The sequence below is a fragment of the Notolabrus celidotus genome, chromosome 17 (genome assembly GCF_009762535.1).
Source record: "Notolabrus celidotus isolate fNotCel1 chromosome 17, fNotCel1.pri, whole genome shotgun sequence".
Classification (NCBI taxonomy): Eukaryota; Metazoa; Chordata; class Actinopteri; order Labriformes; family Labridae; genus Notolabrus; species Notolabrus celidotus.
In genome coordinates, this window is record NC_048288.1 from 9,560,205 (window position 1) to 9,571,599 (window position 11,395).

At 42.5% G+C, this 11,395-nt stretch overlaps 1 protein-coding gene across 1 annotated transcript; it reads right to left on the bottom strand.

Annotated features, from left to right (window-relative positions):
- Nucleotides 1-1,755: 1,755 nt before the first annotated feature.
- ythdf3 (YTH N(6)-methyladenosine RNA binding protein 3) lies at nt 1,756-10,918 on the bottom strand. The gene is made up of 5 exons (XM_034706754.1): nt 10,323-10,918; nt 9,925-9,949; nt 7,995-8,074; nt 5,837-7,597; nt 1,756-2,727 (listed from the first exon to the last, which is right to left on the bottom strand). Exons 1-5 carry the CDS (start codon nt 10,344-10,346, stop codon nt 2,704-2,706), a joined length of 1,914 nt encoding a protein of 637 aa, XP_034562645.1. The 5' UTR covers nt 10,347-10,918; the 3' UTR covers nt 1,756-2,703.
- Between the last annotated feature and the right edge of the window lie 477 nt (nt 10,919-11,395).

Sequence of the window (11,395 nt, forward strand, 5' to 3'; positions counted from 1 at the left end):
TGTGGAGTTTAAAGTGGGATTCATCCACAAAGTCAAATTTTTACCTATGAACATGGTAACTTCTCTGCCTGCAGTGAACAAAGAGTTGCTCAGTTTCATTATTAAAGCTCCTGTGAGGAGTTTTTCGCTGGATATGCAACAGGCTGAAATTAATATTAATGTCTCCTTATTAACTCCACGAGCAAACAAGACCATCAACAAGAACAGGGACTATTTCTGTAAGGTCAACAGTTATGTCTGAAACCACTGTGTAGTTTTTAAAAATGCAATGTGCCATATTTAAAGGTGCCTACTATACTAGCAGTACCTACTGATTTGGCCAAAATTCTGTATGTAGTATGCAGTATGTGAACAAGAGCAAAAACTACCTGGACATCATACTAATTCGGAAAATTTTCACAGTCTGCATCAGACCTGTCTGCCTCGCATACTGTTTTCCATAATGCACAGCGCTCGTTCCGCTTTTTCTTTTCGCTTCTTTTTTGACGGGGGGAACTAAATTTTTATGTGCTGTGAAAATTATTAAATTCCATATAAACCGCTTCTTAACTATTTAGATCATAAGGGATGCTAAAGAAGCAGTTTCTCTATCAGCTTGGCCGTCGTTTACTTCCTCTTTCCAAAACCAGAAATCCAGTAATGTCTGGCTCAGCATACTGCAGACCTACATACTGCAGCGGTTAGAAGTAGAAGAAGAGAGTGGTTGGTGTGTGTTAAATAATTTGTATGGATAAACATTTTTGATGTTAAGAACTTGACAAATGGAGGATCATACTTATCTTACATCACAGTAGCTTCTTGTCCTTGAAGCTGAATAATACTAAATATTCCTATTTCTAAACTTTGAATTTATAAGGTTGAAAATATATTTAAGAAAAAGGTTGTTTCTCCAGCATGCTGCTAATCACATCATCTGACAGCTTCCTGGTGGCAGTGGTTTTAGTCATTGAAGATCAATAGAGACATGATTTCAGTGCTGGTGGTCTTTTTTGTTTGTTTGGTCATAAAGAGGAATGATTATTAATGTCTTACTTATTTATTAAAGATTTTACTGTTGTACAGTCAGCTAACTGAAAGTTTAGAAAGGGCCCTCTCAAAGGCTCACAGTGTAAAGATAGGGGACGTTATATGATTAATGAAAATATTAGAGTGATTTGAATAAAACAATGTTAAAACTGTGTCTTTTACATGATTAGGAACCATAACTGCTCAATGGTCTTATGAAGAATGGGACAGAAAAACTGGAGAGAATGGAGAGGAACAATCAATAGCAAATGTGCTTTAAGGAAAGAGGGCTGATATGTGGCATGTGTTGCATAAAATAGAAATTCTCTGGTAAAGCAGAAGCACCTTGAAAATGATCTCTAGGACTGTATTTGAGTAAATGTATTTAGTATTTTTGAAGCACTGCTTGCTGTTATCCCTGCATTTGTTCTGTTAACTAACCCGCTGCAGGCTGGCAGTGCTGCCGCCCACATAGCAAACATGTTGATGCTGGTGTCATCTTCAGTCTATTTATTGTACACCTTTGATATTTTAAGTATATAGTCAACCTCCGCACACTGACACACTTTGCACACATTGTCAGTTATATTCAGAAAAGCAAAGTAGATGTGGAAGTGCTGCCACTGTACGTACACCGGTTTATTTAGAGGCTACAATAAAGAACAGAGCGATCTGTGTGCTGCAGGAGGAGTGTTTATATCTGAGTGCATGTGGAGCATAGAAGTATTGAGTAAAAACACAAAGGCAAGGTTTGCGCTAAACATGGGTAATTTTATTTAGCTAGTGAGTCACCTAGAGGAGAAAACTGTCACTTCCTTGCAGTTGATGTCTTGCTGTTTTTGGGGGAATCCCGGTCAAGCCAAGCAGAAAGGAGATGGTGATGTGTGGGGGGTTCTCCCAAAAGTGCTTAAGTTGTTGAGGACAGACAGTCAGATTGAGCCTGAGGTACAGCAGAGCACATCGACACCAGAGCAGCAGGTTTCTCCTCAGACAAATGCACTTCAGAATGACAGAATCACAAGAGAGAAACAAAAGATGTGCACTGGCCAGTGATTGCCAGCCTGCTGCATAATTGTAATCTTTTGGTACACAGAAACAGATGCAGAAAGAAGGGAACAGGTAGAGGGAAGGAGTCATCCTATGATTGGCATGATTGTGGCTGTTTCCCAATTATTTCATCTCACCTATCAATCATCCAAACCTCTGTCTGAGGAGGATCAGACAGCTGAATACAGATTCAAGTAGAAGATTAATTCATATATATCATCTTTAATTCTCTTCATGAAGATCGCCACTATCCCAAACATCTGAGGCATTAAAAAAAATTACAAAGAAGCCTTGTGAAATCTCATGACTACTCGGGTTAGTCAGTTAGTTGTTCACAAACAAATCAAAGAAGAAGAACACAGTTAGAGAGTTAAGGGTAATGGTGGAGGCTGTTTCAGGACTGAAAGTGCTTTAGAGACAGTTTCAAAGTGGGTTATGTTCTTTTTCTCGTGAGACGGGAACACAGGGTTTGATGCACCAGTCAACGGATACAGATGAGTCCACCAATTGTCATGTTCAAGTGTTCAGATACATTGTCGTCTTCAGCGGAAAGATTGTGAGAGCCTTTCCTCCTCGTGGTTAGGCAAACATTTTGAATTTAAGGTCCTACATCATTAGTGTTGCAGTTCTAGCAGAGAGCTTGCTTGAAGGTTACTGTTTATTTCTATTACGCTCCTGGCAAGAGACAAGAAAACAGAGAGAGATCATCAGTTGATGGCAACAAGGCACAAACAAATATAAACAAACAACAGCTGATTCAAGGGAGGGATTTAAAAGGCAGAGGAAAAACACAAGTTTGCTTTAGTTTGTTATTAACTGATGGATAGAGATGAGTTCACTGTCTGTGGGAAAATTAGGACATCGTCAGGGGCACTGAACAAAGTGAAAGTCCTGAGCGTGTCATCAAATAAGAGATCAGGACAGAATCAGATTAATCCTTATTCATGTTTCATAATACCGTGAAAAACATGCCTGAATGTCTCTTTTGGAGTACATTCATGTTTTTAAAGAAACATTCAAAGAAAACAGCCTCACAGGAGCGTTTCTGAATCAATCACAGCTCAATGAGTCGTGATGAGTTAACAGCGTCAGTCAGTTTATGATAAATGTTTCAATCAAAGCACCTTTAAAGTTGTTTCCATGCGCGCTTTACTTAAAAGATGGGATTGCTTTTTGTACATCTGATTCAAGAAACCAAGAAGGTGTCTCAAAACGGAGCAAAGAGCAAAAAAACTATTTAAAAACAGGCTATTAAAATCATCTTCAGAGAATTCTGGCTGGTTTAATACTTTTCTCTCTTTGATGTTGTGTTTTGATCAGTTTGTGACTTTATATTTATCATCATACTGTACACTTTGAGAGCATGTTTGGAAACCAGCCCTAACGGAAGGTCAGAGACGAACATACTAATAACAAATCATTGAAAAGAATAAACAATGATCTGCATGTTGTCTTAATAATCATAATCCAAATAAACTAAAAGAAAAAACAATGCAAGGAATAAAATGAAGACTCTGAAAGTAAGAACTTCTTTGAATAACTATCAAATGTATGTTCATTAGTGTGTAAGGGTATATATTTATTATTTATATTATTTATTATGATGTGTCCAGGGATACATCTGATGAGACTTTTATGTTATGTTGGGTTTTTTGTGTAGTACTCTTTGGTTTTATGCATTTTCAATGTTTTCATTACATAAAAAATGAAAAATAAGTCATAAATCAAACTCACTTATCAGTAAATTAAGGCTCATGAAGCTCTTATTGTTCATAAAGTGTGATACAGAGCACAGAGTGAAAACTAGTTCAGTAGGCCTCCTGTTGTGCTCACACAGAAGTTCAGACTCCACTACACTGAGCTTGTTGTAATGCCGGTCTTGGGGACAAACACATGACTCTACACACACACCAGATGAAACAAGCGCAATCAAAACACACCTTAAATTTAAAGTGCAAACTTCAAAAACAGACACACTGTGTCACTTTGAGTGTCCCATTAAAGGTCTGATGGTGTTAAAAATCTGATAAAACTAAAGTAGGACACTGACTGACCGACAGATTGTGCCTCTCACAGGGGGAGTCGTGTCTCTTTTAGGGGCATTTATTCAGGTAGTCAGAGAAAGTGTGTAAGATTCAGCCCTCCTTTGTCACCAGAGGGGCAGATCACAGTGGGATAACCTCAGGAAGGCTGGCAGGCAGATTGATTTTAATCATTCCATTAAAAATCAAACCTGATGAGGACAGGAAGTGAGACCTGAAAGCCTCTTTAATGTGAGCAATGTTCAGATTACGTCTTCTCACATAAAACCTCCACCTCGGTTGATTTAAGGTTTCGTTTTAAGATAATAAACCCTTCCAGGTGCAAAATTAGCCACATCTTTACTGGTGTGATACAGCCGTGGCCATTTCAGCAGATGGGTATTAAAGCTAACTCTTCTTCATGAATGTAAATCCAGAGGGAGGAAGAAGCCAACCTCTTAGTATTAATAGCCTGACTAATTTTATTAAAATCCTGCACAAACATTGAGATCCCATCCTTAAAAAAAACACTCTGGGAACTCTGCTACAGTGCAGGTAGCTGTGCTGGTTTGACACCTCTCAAAGTTGGGGAAGGACAGGCCAAACAATAGAGAACAATTAACCTTGTCAGGCAGAGGAGGGCGAGGCCTCAGCCGGGCCGATCCTGTCATGTAGGAGGTCAGGGCTACAAAAGCAGCACAGCGCAACGCCTGCACAACGCAGGACGAAACAGGCTTTCTACTGACAGGTTGTTTTCAGAAGCCTGAAAACATTGACTTGAAATATTTATGAGAAAGTAACCCAGCGCATATTAACAAGGTCAGCAGCGAGGAGTCAATACAGCATCAATGGAGCAGCAGCAGTAGGGAGTGGGAGAAAAGAAGGGAGTGGGTCATGGGGGTTTTCTGAACGCTAATAAATTAGCATCCTAAGAATGGATGCAGCAGAATGTGAGCAGTGATAACATGATATTCACTCCTCTGCTGCTGTTTTCCATCACAGCTAGAATCCCACTGAGCTTTTACAACCTAGACTAACATTTGTGGTACACCACTGTTATTACCACTGCAGAACATTTCAGCTTCCTCTCTGTGGGCTCAACCCTGTGTGTGTTTTTATAAACCATGCACAGAACAGTGTATTTGTGCATTTTAGCATTTATTTTCCTGGGAAACATTTTCTGTTTTGGCACATCTCAGGCGAACTGTACCAACTCTGAGGCACGCTGCAGCCAGTTTGCAGGCCGAGGGCTTATGTTGTTAAAGACTAATAAAGCATGAGGAGCCTGTGGAGAGCAGAGAGGCTCTGCGTTCAAAGGGAGATCAGAGCCTACATCTGCCTTTGTCTGAAGGAGAGGAATGCCAGGAATGCCAGGAATGCAGGCTATTTCAGGAAACCTCTATGCATCTAACTCCACTTGTGCAGATCGGCATTGCAATCTCAGCAGCACAAGATGGCTGATGAGGAATCACAGCTTCCTGAACCTGCTTATGAGTAATGCAGAAGCATGTCAGTCTGCTGACAGGCCTCTGGGAACTTCCATTTACGCCAGAGTGTTCATTCAGCCAAAGGAAGTTACAACCTCAGTGTGAGAGCAGGTGGAACCAGATCAGCTGATTATAGTCTGGCAACAGGCTGTAGCAGTGATTCAGTGAAAGTTAGCCTCCCATTGGATTAAAGGGTAACTACAGTGAACTCTCTCTGGCATACAAACAAGCTGTTTACACAAAGAAGGGGTCTGTATGCATGTGTGTTTGTCTCACCTTCCTCAGAGCCTCCTCCTCTTCCTGACGTTTCTCGTAATGTGCAAAGTCATCAAAGATTGAGGTGGTATGCTTGTAAGTGGCGATTATTTTAAGCACTTGTTTGGCCTTCTCCAGAGGCACTTCCTGAGTGTCCCTGGAGTTGGTCACCGGCTTGTTGTCATTGTTCTCAAGCCGAATGTGTCGCAGCTGGTTGTTGGGCACGTCTTTGATGAAGGCCCACTTCACCTCGAACTTGCCCTTCCACTTGTCCTGAGACCAGACGCCTGCATAGGCATTGTAGTCCACGGTTGAGCGCATCTCGGCCACGCCGCAGAAGTGCCCACTGCCGTTGACGCTGAACAACAGGTACAGGGGACCCTTGTTGCCCAGAGAGCGGTAGGCGCCATCCAGACGCTTGTTGCCATGCTCTGTGCTGCACCAGATAGAGTACTTGATGGAGCGGTGGATGTCGTCCTCTGAATAGCTCTTGATGATGAAAACCCGTCCGTTTTTCAAGTTCCAGTCAAAGTCTTTGGGGTTGTAGTTGTTGAGGGCGCGGAGTTTCTCCAGCACGGGATGCACTTCTCCGGAGCATGGGGAGGCACTCAATGGGATCCCCCCACCCAGACCAAAGCCCTCACCCCGGTTCCTGGGGGCTACCCAGCGGTTAGGGGGTGGACCAGGCTGCTGGGGTTGTTGCTGATGAAGCTGCTGATGGGGACCAGGCTGAGCGGTGAGGTGCAGGTGTTGGGGACCAGGGGCCAGAGGATGGGGGTGTTGGGGGTGTTGGGGGTGTTGAGGGGACTGGAGGGACTGGAGCTGGAAGGGCTGGTGTTGGTGTTGATGTTGGTGCTGATGTTGGTGCTGATGTTGGTGGTGTTGGTGTTGATGTTGGTGTTGATGTTGGTGTTGATGTTGATGTTGGTGTTGGGACTGGTGTTGAGGCTGAGGGGGCAGAGGGTTCTGAAGTAAGGGCTGGTGCTGAGCCATGAGAGGCTGCTGCACAAGAGGCTGTGGGGGCATCATAGTCTGAGCTAACTGGGGCTTGTTAAGAGAGCCCTTATCGTCCCAAGTACCAATGTTCATATTGTGCTTTATGGGGGGTGGGGGAATAGCAGCGCCCCCCATCCCCATGTTGGCTTTGGGTTTAACCTTGGGCTGCAGCTTGGCCGGCTTCTTGGCGATGGCCGCCCAGGAGGCAGGTTTAGGGACAGAGGAGCTGACAGACGGCGGGAGGCTATTGGCCGCCATGCTGCTCATACCTGCTGTGCCACCTAGGGGAGAGCCTACAGTTTTGGTGACAGCTGCCACCATGTCCGTACCTAGTTTTAACCCTGTCATACCCTGTTCAATGCTGTTCATCACTGGAACTTTACTGAGCTGGGTGTCGCTTCCAAACCCTGCCTGTCCGTCCGTGATGGCCCTTCCCAGAGAGCTGGGGGCGTACCCATAGCTGTTACTGTAGACTGAGCTCTGTGTGGACTGACCCTGAGAGACGCTGGTACCCCAGGTGGAAAAGTCTGCATTGCCAGGGAAAAAGTTGAAACCATGCTGGCCCAGGAAGGGAGGGGTGTTCCCCAGGGCACCTGGCTGGCTGAACACACCATCCGGGATGAAGTGTGGCTCGCCATTGCTCATCTGTCCATATGTAGTTAGATAGGACATAGGGGGGTCTCCTGCTGTAGACCAAGCAGCCTCTCCCAGAGAGTAAGGGAAACCGATGGATGGAGCATAGTAGCTTGGCATGTAAGGGTCAGACATTGGTGGATAGCTGTTATTCTGTGTGGTAAAGGGAGACTGTCAGTTAATGTAGGATACAAAAGACCTGCAGTTTATTTTTTTATACAAAAGGTAAATATTTAACATTACAATGATATTTAGATCCATAAAGATAGAATTAATGTTTGACTATTACTCAGCTATATTTATACCATCTCTCATACGAGCATTACAAAGTTCTTTAAACTGAATTACATTCTAGGATCTCATCTGCTTTTCTTTTCACACGTAAACACTAGACTGGAGTGACTGCATTCATTTGTTTAGTGACTGACACCTAAAATATGCATCTCATTTGTCCATAACAAAAGCCTGTGAGCTGAATGCTGTCCATAGGTTGTTGGTGACACTTGGTCACACTGCACAGATCATGGCGTGGTTTGCTGTGGCTCATTACCTGATTTGTCTGGCCGCTTAGGTAAGGCTCAAAATCATCATCATTCACACCATCTTTTTGATGCATTGATCCGTTTTGCACTGAGGGTGGAAAAAGAGGTCATTAAATCATAATATCTCCTGGACTGTAATTATGTGATTCAAAGATTTAAGGCTTGAGAGGTCAGCCATTTTGGTATACAAAGATCGAATTCAAAATGTGAACATGGTCTCATGGTTGTGTAACATTAGAGACAGACACCAGGTGAAAAAAAAAAGCCGATCAATCTACAAGTTCCATGATTGCATTTATATGGAAGCCCAATGCAGACTTCCATTATTCAATTATTTCCTCAGTTTTCCTTTGATAATGAGTTGTGTTGTTTTCAATACGCCTAACTTACCATATCAGTTTGGGGAATGGTTGCATGGTATGTCAAGGTCTGGCCTGTAACAGTGACCAGCTTGTTGTTTTGCTATCTAGATCACTGGAAAATGATACTGTGATCACAAGAAAAGCGGCCTGGTTGAGATAAATGTATCCATTATAATATAAAAGGAAAACCAGATTTGATTTCCCGAAATAAGATGAGAAATGTTTGTTTCAGAAATGTTAAAAGTGTTCCGTCGTTTGTAAGATTGTCTCACCGCTTGTAAATGTGTCTTTTTGATTTTGTAAATTTGTTTTCTCAAATTAAAGTTTTTTTTGGCCTTGGAAAAGTGTTTTGCTAATGTAATTTTGTTTTATAAAATATAAAAATGTTTTCCAATTTTTCTCCAACTTTGTAAAAGTGTTTCATCTTTTGTGAATATTTTTTATCCTTCAGGGCCACCGTAGAAAAGAGAGGTCAGAACTGAATAAACATAATGTATGTCGGCATGTCCGCTTTGGGCTCCCGTACATTTAAGCTAATTTAAAACCAAAACAGCTGGCACTAACCATAGACTGTATAAAATATGGACGTAGTATCTATGACATCACCCATCTGTTCCTGAGTGCTGTTTTGAAGACAATCGATGGCGGCAGCCATATTGGAAATGCGGAACTCAACCAGTGGCGTAAAGGGGCGGAGTTTGAGCCTCCTAGCCAACAGCTATGTATTCCTGTCCGGGAGTCAAGTCAGTCACGCCCTTATTTGGGCAAAAACTCATAATCTTAATATCTTCTGATCCGTCGTGTTAGAAAAAAATTCACCCCGTACAGTGTGTGCAGACAGAGAGATTAGCGATGTAGAGCCAAGCCGTTTTTTGAACCAGGCTGTAGACATGTTCATTAATGCTGCAAAGATCATCTTCTTTGAATTGGTGTCTATGTGGTTTCTGGTGTTTCTGCAGCCAGCCTCAAGCGGATTCTCGATGAATTGCAGTTTTTAGCACTTCCGCATGGGCTTCATTATTCGAGGGCGTAGGTTGCCGCTTGGCATTAACACACTGATTAGCCTTCTTTTGTGCCCTGTGAAGACACCAAACGGAGCGACTTTTGGTACTGGTACTCCCTTTGGTGCCGGATCACTTCTGGTGTTTGATACATTCCCTTTCTGTTAAAAATGAATGTAAATTTGTTTAAGGAATGGTAAAAGTGTTCCGTCATTTGTAAAATTGTCTCCAGGTTTGTAAAAGGTGTTTCTTCTTTTTTAAATTTGTTTCCTTAAATGTACATTTGTTTTGGCCTTGGTAAAAGTGTTTTGCCGATGTAATTAAGTTTTATAAAATGTAAAAAATGTTTTCCGAAATGTAAATTTGTCTCCAACTTTGTAAAAGTGTTTCATCTTTTGTAAATCTGTTTTGTCCTTCAGGGCCACCGTAGAAAGTGAGGTCAGAACTGAATAAACAAAATGTATGTCGGCATGTCCGCTTGGGGCTTCCGTACATTTAAGCTAATTTAAAACCAAAACAGCTGGCACTAACACAATGATTAGCCTTCTTTTGTGCCCTGTGAAGACACCTCTTACCTTTATTTCCTTGTCCTTTAGGTCTCTGAAATAATGGACAGCACAGGAGAAAGAGATGAGAGCGTTGTGAGATCACGACAGGAAATAGAAGACAAACAGGCGCACACACACACAGAGCAGACTGTGTCCTCCTCCTCGGTTAAATATAACAGTCTATGGTGTAACCTCAAGATAAAACAGCTCTAATGTTCACATTTACAGGTTTTCAAAGGCTCTGACATCCAGGAATAAACGCTGCCGCATTGGCAACCTGCTACAGCTACAGTCGGCCTACATTAAAGCTAATAGCTATCATATATCAAAGACTTTGGAGCCTGTTTGATCCGGTGTGACAAACCAGATCAAACTGTTGTCGGCAAAGTTACACAGTATCACCTTTGAGCGGTCGGCACACGAACCTGATCGACTGTGGTCGCAGACATCCTCCAGGAACCGAAACTGATCGTTGTTAGTGAAGACTGTCCACGGTTTCCCTCTCTCTCTCTCTCTCTCTCTCTCTCTCTCTCTCTCTCTCTCTCTCTCTCTCTCTCTCTCTCTCTCTCTCTCTCTCTCTCTCTCTCTCTGCACTCCGGTGCTTTCCTGGCTCGTCTCTCGGGTTGTCCAATCACTCTGTAGCGGCGTTTTACTCCCCAGCTCAGACCCGACGTCGATCCGGTTCTTCTCCTCGCCTGGTACAAACAGCGTCTGAGTGTCTGCGGTGTAGTTAACGTGTCGGATCGTGCCACAGGCTGCGTGTTTCACAGGCGAACTGAAAGTGACTAGTGTCTTACTGGAATATCCCTCACCATATTCCACAATGGCGGACAGGCTTTTTACTCCCGCTTCAGTTCCGTTCTGCTGCTCCGTGACCTTCCGCCTGTGACGCTCTGAGTCATGTTACACACTGACACTTCACTTGACTGTCACAAACACACAAGTTATACTTTCAGAACCAACAAGGTTATTTTGAGCAGGTTTTACCGGCATGCCAAAATCCTATCTGATTAAAGAAATAATTGTCACCACTGCAGGAGGAAGCATTTCTATCTATTATGCAAATGAAAAAGGTATTTTTTTTCAATTATCTTTTTATTTGTTTTCAACATTTTATAAACATACAAGACGAAAAACAAACACAAGCGAGCAGAGTCAAAATAAAAGGGGGAAAAGAGGGGAAAAACAGCTTGTAAAACACAAATAGGCTACGTACATTATACTAAGCAATACAAATACATAAACCATGGTCACATTACATTGTCTTTTTGGTACTCAGAGTCCAAGCACGGCCAGTCATGCTGGTTGGATGTCAGAGGTCCATAAGCGGTTGACAAACTTATAGGAAAACATCCCCTCGTTTTTCTGTGTATGTACGTTGTTCCAGACGTAAGGTTTCGTTCAAAGTTAGTTTGAACAGATTAAATTTAGGGGGTCTGTGCTGATTCCATCTGAGATTAATGTATTTCTTCGCTATGTAGGATATCATAGCAACATC

Coding starts and splice junctions, on each gene's coding strand:
- ythdf3 (XM_034706754.1), bottom strand. CDS start 10,346: ATGTCTGCGACCACAGTCGATCAG. Junction 9,950..10,322: donor CTGCGACCACAGTCGATCAG/GTTCGTGTGCCG, acceptor CCATTATTTCAG/AGACCTAAAGGACAAGGAAA. Junction 7,598..7,994: donor TAAGCGGCCAGACAAATCAG/GTAATGAGCCAC, acceptor TTTACCACACAG/AATAACAGCTATCCACCAAT.